The sequence below is a fragment of the Nerophis lumbriciformis genome, linkage group LG18 (assembly GCF_033978685.3).
Source record: "Nerophis lumbriciformis linkage group LG18, RoL_Nlum_v2.1, whole genome shotgun sequence".
Lineage (NCBI taxonomy): Eukaryota > Metazoa > Chordata > Actinopteri > Syngnathiformes > Syngnathidae > Nerophis > Nerophis lumbriciformis.
In genome coordinates this window covers 3392501-3407500 of record NC_084565.2, presented here as the reverse complement: position 1 = coordinate 3407500, position 15000 = coordinate 3392501, and the positions used below count along the sequence as shown (strand labels likewise).

Below are 15000 nucleotides of genomic sequence, written 5' to 3'. Positions count from 1 at the left end.
TGGGAAATGACCAAATTTTAACGGTCAAATCAACGTCACAACCTGACATTGATTAAACGTGGTCAAAAACATGTTTCAACGTTGTGTTTGTGTTGGGAAATGACCATACTTCAATGGTCAAATCAACGTCAGAACCCAACATTGATTCAACGTTGTCAAAAAGCATGTTGTTTCAACGTTGTATTTGTGTTGTAGAATATTGGTTGGGAAATTACAAAATTTCAATGGTCAAATCAACGTCACAACCCAACATTGATTAAACGTTGTCAAAAAGCATGTTTGGTTCAACGTTGTATTTGTGTTGTAGAATATTGGTTGGGAAATTACCAAATTTCAATAGTCAAATCAACGTCACAACCCAACATTGATTCAACGTTGTCAAAAAGCATGTTGTTTCAACGTTGTATTTGTGTTGTAAAATATTGGTTGGGAAATGACTAAATTTCAACGGTCAAATCAACGCCAGAACCCGACATTGATTAAACGTTGTCAAAAATTATGTTGTTTCAAAGTTGTATTTGTGTTGGGAAATGACCAAATTTCAATGGTCAAATCAACGTCAGAACCCAACATTGATTAAACGTCAAAAAGTATGTTGTTTCGACGTTGTATTTGTGTTGTAGAATATTGGTTGGGAAATGACCAAATTTCAATGGTCAAATCAACGTCACAACCCAACATTGATTCAACGTCAAAAAGCATGTTTCAACGTTGTAGTTGTGTTGTAGAATATTAGTTGGGAAATGACCAAATTTCAATGGTCAAATCAACGTCAGAACCCAACATTGATTAAACGTTGTCAGAAAGTATGTTGTTTCAACGTTGTATTTGTGTTGTAGAATATTGGTTGGGAAATGACCAAATTTCAATGGTCAAATCAACGTCAGAACCCAACATTGATTAAACGTCAAAAAGTATGTTGTTTCGACGTCGTATTTGTGTTGTAGAATATTGGTTGGGAAATGACCAAATTTCAATGGTCAAATCAACATCAGAACCCAACATTGATTAAACGTCAAAAAGTATGTTGTTTCGACGTTGTATTTGTGTTGTAGAATATTGGTTGGGAAATGACCAAATTTCAATGGTCAAATCAACGTCACAACCCAACATTGATTAAACGTCGTCAAAAAGTATGTTGTTTCAAAGTTGTATTTGTGTTGGGAAATGACCAAATTTCAATGGTCAAATCAACGTCAGAACCCAACATTGATTAAACGTCAAAAAGTATGTTGTTTCGACGTCGTATTTGTGTTGTAGAATATTGGTTGGGAAATGACCAAATTTCAATGGTCAAATCAACATCAGAACCCAACATTGATTAAACGTCAAAAAGTATGTTGTTTCGACGTTGTATTTGTGTTGTAGAATATTGGTTGGGAAATGACCAAACTTCAATGGTCAAATCAACGTCAGAACCCGACATTGATTAAACGTCGTCAAAAAGTATGTTGTTTCAAAGTTGTATTTGTGTTGGGAAATGACCAAATTTCAATGGTCAAATCAACGTCAGAACCCAACATTGATTAAACGTCAAAAAGCATGTTTCAACGTTGTAGTTGTGTTGTGGAATATTATTTGGGAAATGACCAAATTTCAATGGTCAAATCAACGTCAGAACCCAACATTGATTAAACGTTGTCAGAAAGTATGTTGTTTCAACGTTGTATTTGTGTTGTAGAATATTGATTGGGAAATGACCAAATTTCAATGGTCAAATCAACGTCAGAACCCAACATTGATTAAACGTCAAAAAGTATGTTGTTTCGACGTTGTATTTGTGTTGTAGAATATTGGTTGGGAAATGACCAAATTTCAATGGTCAAATCAACGTCACAACCCAACATTGATTCAACGTCAAAAAGCATGTTTCAACGTTGTAGTTGTGTTGTAGAATATTAGTTGGGAAATGACCAAATTTCAATGGTCAAATCAACGTCAGAACCCAACATTGATTAAACGTTGTCAGAAAGTATGTTGTTTCAACGTTGTATTTGTGTTGTAGAATATTGGTTGGGAAATGACCAAATTTCAATGGTCAAATCAACGTCAGAACCCAACATTGATTAAACGTCAAAAAGTATGTTGTTTCGACGTCGTATTTGTGTTGTAGAATATTGGTTGGGAAATGACCAAATTTCAATGGTCAAATCAACATCAGAACCCAACATTGATTAAACGTCAAAAAGTATGTTGTTTCGACGTTGTATTTGTGTTGTAGAATATTGGTTGGGAAATGACCAAATTTCAATGGTCAAATCAACGTCACAACCCAACATTGATTAAACGTCGTCAAAAAGTATGTTGTTTCAAAGTTGTATTTGTGTTGGGAAATGACCAAATTTCAATGGTCAAATCAACGTCAGAACCCAACATTGATTAAACGTCAAAAAGTATGTTGTTTCGACGTCGTATTTGTGTTGTAGAATATTGGTTGGGAAATGACCAAATTTCAATGGTCAAATCAACATCAGAACCCAACATTGATTAAACGTCAAAAAGTATGTTGTTTCGACGTTGTATTTGTGTTGTAGAATATTGGTTGGGAAATGACCAAACTTCAATGGTCAAATCAACGTCAGAACCCGACATTGATTAAACGTCGTCAAAAAGTATGTTGTTTCAAAGTTGTATTTGTGTTGGGAAATGACCAAATTTCAATGGTCAAATCAACGTCAGAACCCAACATTGATTAAACGTCAAAAAGCATGTTTCAACGTTGTAGTTGTGTTGTGGAATATTATTTGGGAAATGACCAAATTTCAATGGTCAAATCAACGTCAGAACCCAACATTGATTAAACGTTGTCAGAAAGTATGTTGTTTCAACGTTGTATTTGTGTTGTAGAATATTGATTGGGAAATGACCAAATTTCAATGGTCAAATCAACGTCAGAACCCAACATTGATTAAACGTCAAAAAGTATGTTGTTTCGACGTTGTATTTGTGTTGTAGAATATTGGTTGGGAAATGACCAAACTTCAATAGTCAAATCAACGTCAGAACCCGACATTGATTAAACGTCGTCAAAAAGTATGTTGTTTCAAAGTTGTATTTGTGTTGGGAAATGACCAAATTTCAATGGTCAAATCAACGTCAGAACCCAACATTGATTAAACGTCAAAAAGTATGTAGTTTCGCCGTTGTATTTGTGTTGTAGAATATTGGTTGGGAAATGACCAAACTTCAATGGTCAAATCAACGTCAGAACCCAACATTGATTTAACGTTGTCAAAAAGTATGTTTGGTTCGACGTCGTATTTGTGTTGTAGAATATTGGTTGGGAAATGACCAAATTTCAATGGTCAAATCAACATCAGAACCCAACATTGATTAAACGTCAAAAAGTATGTTGTTTCGACGTTGTATTTGTGTTGTAGAATATTGGTTGGGAAATGACCAAACTTCAATGGTCAAATCAACGTCAGAACCCGACATTGATTAAACGTCGTCAAAAAGTATGTTGTTTCAAAGTTGTATTTGTGTTGGGAAATGACCAAACTTCAATGGTCAAAACAACGTCACAACCCAACATTAATTAAACGTCAAAAAGCATGTTTCAACATTGTAGTTGTGTTGTAGAATATTAGTTGGGAAATGACCAAATTTCAATGGTCAAATCAACGTCAGAACCCAACATTGATTAAACGTTGTCAGAAAGTATGTTGTTTCAACGTTGTATTTGTGTTGTAGAATATTGATTGGGAAATGACCAAATTTCAATGGTCAAATCAACGTCAGAACCCAACATTGATTAAACGTCAAAAAGTATGTTGTTTCGACGTTGTATTTGTGTTGTAGAATATTGGTTGGGAAATGACCAAACTTCAATGGTCAAATCAACGTCAGAACCCGACATTGATTAAACGTCGTCAAAAAGTATGTTGTTTCAAAGTTGTATTTGTGTTGGGAAATGACCAAATTTCAATGGTCAAATCAACGTCAGAACCCAACATTGATTAAACGTCAAAAAGTATGTAGTTTCGACGTTGTATTTGTGTTGTAGAATATTGGTTGGGAAATGACCAAACTTCAATGGTCAAATCAACGTCACAACCCAACATTGATTAAACGTCAAAAAGCATGTTTCAACGTTGTAGTTGTGTTGTAGAATATTAGTTGGGAAATGACCAAATTTCAATGGTCAAATCAACGTCAGAACCCAACATTGATTAAACGTTGTCAGAAAGTATGTTGTTTCAACGTTGTATTTGTGTTGTAGAATATTGGTTGGGAAATGACCAAATTTCAATGGTCAAATCAACGTCAGAACCCAACATTGATTAAACGTCAAAAAGTATGTTGTTTCGACGTCGTATTTGTGTTGTAGAATATTGGTTGGGAAATGACCAAATTTCAATGGTCAAATCAACATCAGAACCCAACATTGATTAAACGTCAAAAAGTATGTTGTTTCGACGTTGTATTTGTGTTGTAGAATATTGGTTGGGAAATGACCAAACTTCAATGGTCAAATCAACGTCAGAACCCGACATTGATTAAACGTCGTCAAAAAGTATGTTGTTTCAAAGTTGTATTTGTGTTGGGAAATGACCAAATTTCAATGGTCAAATCAACGTCAGAACCCAACATTGATTAAACGTCAAAAAGTATGTAGTTTCGACGTTGTATTTGTGTTGTAGAATATTGGTTGGGAAATGACCAAACTTCAATGGTCAAATCAACGTCACAACCCAACATTGATTAAACGTCAAAAAGCATGTTTCAACGTTATAGTTGTGTTGTAGAATATTATTTGGGAAATGACCAAATTTCAATGGTCAAATCAACGTCAGAACCCAACATTGATTAAACGTTGTCAGAAAGTATGTTGTTTCAACGTTGTATTTGTGTTGTAGAATATTGATTGGGAAATGACCAAATTTCAATGGTCAAATCAACGTCAGAACCCAACATTGATTAAACGTCAAAAAGTATGTTGTTTCGACGTTGTATTTGTGTTGTAGAATATTGGTTGGGAAATGACCAAACTTCAATAGTCAAATCAACGTCAGAACCCGACATTGATTAAACGTTGTCAAAAAGTATGTTTTGTTTGTGTTGGGAAATGACCAAATTTCAACGTCAGAACCTGACATTGAATAAACGTAATTAAAAAAATAAAATACAACTTAGTTAAACGACTGTGATCATTGCAGTCACAGTAACTTTATTTAGCCGTATTTATTGTTTTGGTTGCATATATTTTAGGGTCTCCCTTAACAGAGATTAAACCTATTTCATTGCCTTTGTTTGTGATTTTTAATCCAATGCAACATTTTGCTAACACAGTATATTCAAAATGTATTATTTGAGTTTATTGCATTTAAATGGGTATACCGTATTTTTCGGAGTATAAGTCGCTCCGGAGTATAAGTCGCACCGGCCGAAAATGCATAATAAAGAAGGAAAAAAACATATAAGTCGCATTTTTGGGGGAAATGTATTTGATAAAAGCCAACAGCAAGAATAGACATTTGAAAGGCAATTTAAAATAAATAAAGAATAGTGAACAACAGGCTGAATAAGTGTACGTTATATGAGGAATAAATAACCAACTGGTATGTTAACGCATACTTGCCAACCCTCCCGGATTTTCCGGGAGACTCCCGAAATTCAGCGCCTCTCCCGAAAACCTCCCGGGACTAATTTTCTCCCGAAAATCTCCCGAAATTCAGGCGGAGCTGGAGGCCACGCCTCCTCCAGCTCCATGCGGACCTGAATGACGTGTTGACAGCCTGTTCACAACATTGGCGTAAACAGCAATGTTGTGACACTTTTAAACAGGACAATACTGCCATCTACTGTACATGCATATGTGACCCACCCATAATGTGTCACATTTTTGTGTTGATTTATTTATTTTATTTTGTGGTTTGAATTCGTTTTTGGAGCTGTCATTCCACATTTATCAGTATTCACATTGGTCAGTAGGGGGCAGTAGGGCGTTTCTTCCCAATTGAATGCTATCACCTGCAGACCGGAAGTGTCTTGTCATTCTGATGAGAGCGACCAGTCTGTGAACAATTGAAACGTCCTGTGTGCTTTTTCCTCCTGTATAACAGGTTAGTTTTGGTGAATCAACTCACTGAATAATATCCATGTGATCTTTATAAGTTTAAGTACACATTCTGATGGTGGAGCCTAACTCTAAAGTGTTTGTGAGTTGTAGTTTGTATTTGTGAATGAATCCAGTGCACAGCTGCAGTAATCAATACAAAAAGGCGAGGTGAGTGCGCAATGTTTATATAGGAACTTCTGATCCTAATTCAGACTCCCAAATTAGAGCTCCCGTTTTCTTATTGATTTTATAATGTATATTTGTATAACGTGTGTGTTCTGAAATAGTGACAGAGAATAGAACAAGGATGGCCAATTCAACCCTTAACTCAACAATGAGTAGATGAGTGTTATGTGTGTGTATATGTGTAAATAAATGAACACTGAAATTCAAGTATTTCTTTATATATATATATATATATATATATATATATATATATATATATATATATATATATATATATATATATATGTAATACAATATATATATATATATATATATATATATATATATATATAGCTAGAATTCACTGAAAGTATTTCTTATATATATATATATCTCTCTTAACCACGCCCCCAACCACGCCCCCGCCCCAGCCCCGACCATGCCCCCCACCTCCCGAAATCGGAGGTCTCAAGGTTGGCAAGTATGTGTTAACGTAACATATTATGGTAAGAGTCATTCAAATAACTATAACATATAGAACATGCTATACGTTTACCAAACAATCTGTCACTCCTAATCGCTAAATCCCATGAAATCTTCTTCCTCGAATATTATTTGATATTTTACGGTAATGTGTTAATAATTTCACACATAAATCAAACTATCAAAAAAACTGTGACTTATAATCCGAAAAATACGGTACTTGCAATAGTATTATTTCATCAGTGGTTAATTTGGGCTCTTAATAACGTTGACAATAATATTGTTTATTGTCAGTACTGCATTTTTCGGAGTATAAGTCGCACCGGAGTATGAGTCGCACCTGCCGAAAATGCATAATAAAGAAGGAAAAAAACATATAAGTCGCACTGGAGCCCGGCCAAACTATGAAAAAAACTGCGACTTATAGTCCGAAAAATACGGTAGTTTGTAGATGAATATATCTTAGCCAGGTAACAGCAAACTAAAAACTCCTTTGACTCCCAGGAATTGAGCTGGATCCTAAAAAAACCAAGTGATTACAAGCAAACAGCATGTTAGGAAGACATATCCATCCAATCATCGCCACATTCTAATTTTGCTGATCCGCTAAGCGCTGCAATCTCCTTAGGGCCCTCCCCTGCCCCACTGGCCTTAAGGCTAATAGAGCGGGGAGATTAGTGCTTCCATGCTGGCCATCCAGGGAAGAGATTAGCCACCATCTTCACAGCCAAATAGAGCAATAGCGTTGAAAAGAGCCCCAACAATGCAAAGGAGGAGGAGGAGGAGGTGTGGGAAAACAGGAGAGGTAGCAAATAAGACGCCACGCCGCATATAAAAACGTATGACTACGTTGGTAGAATGCCGCCAGTGCAGAAAATAATAAATAAATGCAACTCACAGGTGTCTGCGGTGGAAGTTGATGATGGCGTCTTGCACCTTCTCCTGGTAAGGCAGCAGAGTGTTGTTCCTCAGGAAGTCTTTGTCCGCCGCCGCGTCGTAGTCTCCGATCTCAGCTGGGGACACATTCATCTGTCACTCATTCTACTTCTACAGCAGGCGCAAGACCTTGATTTATACCTACATGTCCTTTACAACGGACTTTGAAACAAGGGTGCAAAATAGTTGTGTTTGTAAACTGAGACCACGTTGACGTCCCACGTTGGACCAACGTTGTTGGTTTGGGAAATGACCAAATTTCAATGTTAAATCAACATCACAAGCTGACATTGAATAAACGTCATCAAAAAGCATGTTGTTTCAACGTTGTATTTGTGTTGTAGAATGTTGGTTGGGTAATGACCAAATTTCAATGGTCAAATCAACGTCACAACCCAAAAATGAATAAACGTCATCAAAAAGCATGTTGTTTCTACGTTGTGTTTGTGTTTGGAAATGACCAAATTTCAATGGTCAAATCAACGTCAGAACCCAACATTGATTAAACGTCGTCAAAAAATATGTTGTTTTAACGTTGTATTTGTGGTGTAGAATATTGGTTGGTAAATGACCAAATTTCAATGTTAAATCAACGTCAGAACCCAACATTGATTAAACGTTGTCAAAAAGTATGTTGTTTCAACATTGTATTTGTGTTGGGAAATGACCAAATTTCAATGGTCAAATCAACGTCAGAACCCAACATTTATTAAACGTTGTCAAAAAGTATGTTGTTTCGACGTTGTATTTGTGTTGTAGAATATTGGTTTGTAAATGACCAAATTTCAATGTTAAATCAACATCACAACCTGACATTGAATAAACGTCGTGAAAAAGCATGTTGTTTCAACGTTGTATTTGTGTTGCAGAATGTTGGTTGGGAAATGACCAAATTTCAATGGTCAAATCAAAGTCACAACCCAACATTGAATAAACGTCGTCAAAAAATATGTTGTATTTGTGTTGGGAAATGACCAAACTTCAAAGGTCAAATCAACGTCACAACCCAACATTGATTAAACGTCGTGAAAAAGCATGTTGTTTCAACGTTGTATTTGTGTTGTAGAATATTGGTTGGGAAATGACCAAATTTCAATGGTCAAATCAACGTCACAACCTAACATTGATTAAACGTCGTCAAAAAGCATTTTGTTTCAACGTTGTATTTGTGTTGTAGAATATTGGTTGGGAAATGACCAAATTTCAATGTTAAATCAACATCAGAACCCAACATTGATTAAACGTCGTCAAAAAGCATGTTGTTTCAACGTTGTATTTGTGTTGGGAAATGACCAAATTTCAATGGTCAAATCAACGTCAGAACCCAACATTGATTAAACGTAGTCAAAAAGCATGTTGTTTCAACGTTGTATTTGTGTTGGGAAATGACCAAATTTCAATGGTCAAATCAACGTCAGAATCCAACATTGATTAAACGTAGTCAAAAAGCATGTAGTTTCAACGTTGTATTTGTGTTGGGAAATGACCAAATTTCAATGGTCAAATCAACGTCAGAATTCAACATTGATTAAACGTTGTCAAAAAGCATGTTGTTTCAACGTTGTATTTGTGTTGTAGAATATTGGTTGGTAAATGACCAAATTTCAATGGTCAAATCAACGTCACAACCTAACATTGATTAAACGTCGTCAAAAAGCATTTTGTTTCAACGTTGTATTTGTGTTGTAGAATATTGGTTGGGAAATGACCAAATTTCAATGTTAAATCAACATCACAACCTGACATTGAATAAACGTTGTGAAAAAGCATGTTGTTTCAACGTTGTATTTGGGTTGTAGAATGTTGGTTGGGAAATGACCATATTTCAACATCAGAACCCAACATTGATTAAACGTCGTCAAAAAGCATGTTGTTTCAACGTTGTATTTGTGTTGGGAAATGACCAAATTTCAATGGTCAAATCAACGTCAGAACCCAACATTGATTAAACGTCGTCAAAAAGCATGTTTCAACGTTGTATTTGTGTTGGGAAATGACCAAATTTCAATGGTCAAATCAACGTCAGAACCCAACATTGATTAAACGTAGTCAAAAAGCATGTTGTTTCAACGTTGTATTTGTGTTGGGAAATGACCAAATTTCAATGGTCAAATCAACGTCAGAATCCAACATTGATTAAACGTAGTCAAAAAGCATGTAGTTTCAACGTTGTATTTGTGTTGGGAAATGACCAAATTTCAATGGTCAAATCAACGTCAGAATTCAACATTGATTAAACGTTGTCAAAAAGCATGTTGTTTCAACGTTGTATTTGTGTTGTAGAATATTGGTTGGGAAATGACCAAATTTCAATGGTCAAATCAACGTCAGAACCCAACATTGATTAAACGTCAAAAAGTATGTTGTTTCAACGTTGTATTTGTGTTGGGAAATGACCAAACTTCAATGGTCAAATCAACGTCAGAACCCAACATTGATTAAACGTTGTCAAAAAGCATGTTGTTTCAACGTTGTATTTGTGTTGTAGAATATTGGTTGGGAAATGACCAAATTTCAATGTTAAATCAACATCAGAACCCAACATTGATTAAACGTTGTCAAAAAGCATGTAGTTTCAACGTTGTATTTGTGTTGGGAAATGACCAAATTTCAATGGTCAAATCAACGTCAGAACCCAACATTGATTAAACGTCAAAAAGTATGTTGTTTCAACGTTGTATTTGTGTTGGGAAATGACCAAACTTCAATGGTCAAATCAACGTCAGAACCCAACATTGATTAAACGTTGTCAAAAAGCATGTTGTTTCAACGTTGTATTTGTGTTGTAGAATATTGGTTGGGAAATGACCAAATTTCAATGTTAAATCAACATCAGAACCCAACATTGATTAAACGTCGTCAAAAAGCATGTAGTTTCAACGTTGTATTTGTGTTGGGAAATGACCAAATTTCAATGGTCAAATCAACGTCAGAATTCAACATTGATTAAATGTTGTCAAAAAGCATGTTTCAACGTTGTATTTGTGTTGTAGAATATTGGTTGGTAAATGACCAAATTTCAATGTTAAATCAACATCAGAACCCAACATTGATTAAACGTTGTCAAAAAGTATGTTGTTTCAACGTTGTATTTGTGTTGGGAAATTACCAAATTTCAATGTTCAAATCAACGTCACAACCCAACATTGATTAAACGTTGTCAAAAAGTATGTTGTTTCAACGTTGTATTTGTGTTGGGAAATGACCAAATTTCAATGGTCAAATCAACGTCCAAACCCAATATTGATTAAACGTTGTCAAAAAGTATGTTGTTTCAACGTTGTATTTGTGTTGGGAAATGACCAAACTTCAATGGTCAAATCAACGTCAGAACCCAACATTGATTAAACGTTGTCAAAAAGCATGTTGTTTCAACGTTGTATTTGTGTTGTAGAATATTGGTTGGGAAATGACCAAACTTCAATGGTCAAATCAACGTCACAACCCAACATTGATTAAACGTTGTCAAAAAGTATGTTGTTTCAATGTTGTATTTGTGTTGGAAAATGACCAAACTTCAATGGTCAAAATAACGTCAGAACCCAACATTGATTAAACGTTGTCAAAAAGCATGTTGTTTCAACGTTGTATTTGTGGTGTAGAATATTGGTTGGGAAATGACCAAATTTCAATGGTCAAATCAACGTCCGAACCCAATATTGATTAAACGTTGTCAAAAAGTATGTTGTTTCAACGTTGTATTTGTGTTGGGAAATGACCAAACTTCAATGGTCAAATCAATGTCACAACCCAACATTGATTAAACGTTGTCAAAAAGCATGTTGTTTCAACGTTGTATTTGTGGTGTAGAATATTGGTTGGGAAATGACCAAACTTCAATGGTCAAATCAACGTCAGAACCCAATATTGATTAAACGTTGTCAAAAAGTATGTTGTTTCAACGTTGTATTTGTGTTGGGAAATGACCAAACTTCAATGGTCAAAATAACGTCAGAACCCAACATTGATTAAACGTTGTCAAAAAGCATGTTGTTTCAACGTTGTATTTGTGTTGTAGAATATTTGTTGGGAAATGACCACATTTCAGTGGTCAAATCAACTTCAGAACCCAACATTGATTAAACGTTGTCAAAAAGTATGCTGTTTCAACGTTGTATTTGTGTTGGGAAATGACCAAATTTCGATGGTCAAATCAACGTCAGAACCCAACATTGATTAAACGTCGTCAAAAAGCATTTTGTTTCAACGTTGTATTTGTGTTGGTAAATGACCAAACTTCAACGGTCAAATCAACGTCAGAACCCAACATTGATTAATAGTCGTCAAAAAGCATGTTGTTTCAACGTTGTATTTGTGTTGTAGAATATTGGTTAGGAAATTACCAAATTTCAATGGTCAAATCAACGTCAGAACCCAACATTGATTAATAGTCGTCAAAAAGCATGTTGTTTCAACGTTGTATTTGTGTTGTAGAATATTGGTTAGGAAATTACAAAATTTCAATGGTCAAATCAACGTCACAACCCGACATTGATTAAACGTTGTCAAAAAGCATGTTGTTTCAACGTTGTATTTGTGTTGTAGAATATTGGTTGGGAAATGACCAAATTTCAATGTTAAATCAACATCAGAACCCAACATTGATTAAACGTTGTCAAAAAGTATGTTGTTTCAACGTTGTATTTGTGTTGGGAAATGACCAAATTTCAATGTTCAAATCAACGTCACAACCCAACATTGATTAAACGTTGTCAAAAAGTATGTTGTTTCAACGTTGTATTTGTGTTGGGAAATGACCAAACTTCAATGGTCAAATCAACATTGAATCAACGTCGTCAAAAAGCATGTTGTTTCGACGTTGTATTTGTGTTGTAGAATATTGGTTGGGAAATGACCAAATTTCAATGGTCAAGTCAACGTCACAACCTGACATTGAATAAACGTCGTCAAACGGTATGTTGTTTCAACTTTCTATTTGTGGTGTAGAATATTGGTTGGGAAATGACCAAACTTCAATGGTCAAATCAACATCAGAACCCAACATTGATTAAACGTTGTCAAAAAGCATGTTGTTTCAACGTTGTATTTGTGTTGGGAAATGACCAAACTTCAATGGTCAAATCAACATTGAATCAACGTCGTCAAAAAGCATGTTGTTTCGACGTTGTATTTGTGTTGTAGAATATTGGTTGGTAAATGACCAAATTTCAATGTTAAATCAACATCAGAACCCAACATTGATTAAACGTTGTCAAAAAGTATGTTGTTTCAACATTGTATTTGTGTTGGGAAATGACCAAATTTCAATGTTCAAATCAACGTCACAACCCAACATTGATTAAACGTTGTCAAAAAGCATGTTGTTTCAACGTTGTATTTGTGTTGGGAAATGACCAAACTTCAATGGTCAAATCAACATTGAATCAACGTCGTCAAAAAGCATGTTGTTTCGACGTTGTATTTGTGTTGTAGAATATTGGTTGGGAAATGACCAAATTTCAATGGTCAAGTCAACGTCACAACCTGACATTGAATAAACGTCGTCAAACGGTATGTTGTTTCAACTTTCTATTTGTGGTGTAGAATATTGGTTGGGAAATGACCAAACTTCAATGGTCAAATCAACATCAGAACCCAACATTGATTAAACGTTGTCAAAAAGCATGTTGTTTCAACGTTGTATTTGTGTTGTAGAATATTGGTTGGGAAATGACCAAATTTCAATGGTCAAATCAACGTCACAGCCTGACATTGATTAAACGTCGTCGAAAAGCATGTTGTTTCAACGTTGTATTTGTGTTGGGAAATGACCAAACTTCAATGGTCAAATCAACGTCACAACCCAACATTGATTAAACGTTGTCAAAAAGCATGTAGTTTCAACGTTGTATTTGTGTTGGGAAATGACCAAATTTCAATGGTCAAATCAACGTCACAACCCGACATTGATTAAACGTTGTCAAAAAGCATGTTGTTTCAACGTTGTATTTGTGTTGTAGAATATTGGTTGGTAAATGACCAAATTTCAATGTTAAATCAACATCAGAACCCAACATTGATTAAACGTTGTCAAAAAGTATGTTGTTTCAACGTTGTATTTGTGTTGGGAAATGACCAAATTTCAATGTTCAAATCAACGTCACAACCCAACATTGATTAAACGTTGTCAAAAAGCATGTTGTTTCAACGTTGTATTTGTGTTGGGAAATGACCAAACTTCAATGGTCAAATCAACATTGAATCAACGTCGTCAAAAAGCATGTTGTTTCGACGTTGTATTTGTGTTGTAGAATATTGGTTGGGAAATGACCAAATTTCAATGGTCAAGTCAACGTCACAACCTGACATTGAATAAACGTCGTCAAACGGTATGTTGTTTCAACTTTCTATTTGTGTTGTAGAATATTGGTTGGGAAATGACCAAACTTCAATGGTCAAATCAACATCAGAACCCAACATTGATTAAACGTTGTCAAAAAGCATGTTGTTTCAACGTTGTATTTGTGGTGTAGAATATTGGTTAGGAAATTACCAAATTTCAATGGTCAAATCAACGTCACAGCCTGACATTGATTAAACGTCGTCGAAAAGCATGTTGTTTCAACGTTGTATTTGTGTTGGGAAATGACCAAACTTCAATGGTCAAATCAACGTCACAACCCAACATTGATTAAACGTTGTCAAAAAGCATGTTGTTTCAACGTTGTATTTGTGGTGTAGAATATTGGTTGGGAAATGACCAAATTTCAATGTTAAATCAACATCAGAACCCAACATTGATTAAACGTTGTCAAAAAGTATGTTGTTTCAACGTTGTATTTGTGTTGGGAAATGACCAAATTTCAATGGTCAAATCAACGTCACAACCCAAAATGTATTAAACGTTGTCAAAAAGCATGTTGTTTCAACGTTGTATTTGTGTTGCCCAACGTCAGGACCTACTTCAACAAGTTCTCAACGTTGTTTCAACGTCCTGTGCCTGCTGGGTAACGTCAGTCGTTGCTGTCCAGTGGAAAACACGCGTGTCCACATTTTTCTGTTCTCATTAAAAAACAACAACTCAATCTTAATCTAATTTATCGTCGCGTTTCGGGTGAAAAGCAAGCGCTGACAATATTTGGAGATGCATGCTTTCCATAATCTCTTTTATTACAGTCAATATTTGTCTTTGCTTATTGGCCGGGGGAAATCTCAAGGCTCAGCTGGCTCACAGAAGCAGTATTGAGTTACGTCAAATGACTGCAGGCCAGATAAAGCCGACAAATATTCATGTTGGATGTGAAAGGATGACACAAAGTGAGTGCATGAGGATGAACGTACATTGCACCAGGTGAGAGGCCAGAAGAGCTCCGGTGTTTTCTGTGCAAATCAAGCGTCCCTCCATCAGATCCCTT

At 35.4% G+C, this 15000-nt stretch overlaps 1 protein-coding gene across 3 annotated transcripts in view; it reads right to left on the bottom strand.

The window, feature by feature from the left end:
- farp2 (FERM, RhoGEF and pleckstrin domain protein 2) overlaps positions 1–15000 on the bottom strand; it is a 179691-nt gene that overhangs the window by 75499 nt on the left and 89192 nt on the right. For all 3 annotated transcript variants that reach the window (XM_061977479.2, XM_061977476.2, XM_061977478.2), the window contains exons 6-7: positions 14927–15000; positions 7608–7722 (exon numbers count right to left, since the gene is read on the bottom strand). The exon at positions 14927–15000 is cut by the window's right edge and continues 24 nt beyond it. In XM_061977479.2, coding sequence (XP_061833463.2) covers positions 7608–7722; positions 14927–15000 — 189 coding nt within the window. The remainder of the gene's footprint in view (positions 1–7607; positions 7723–14926) is intronic.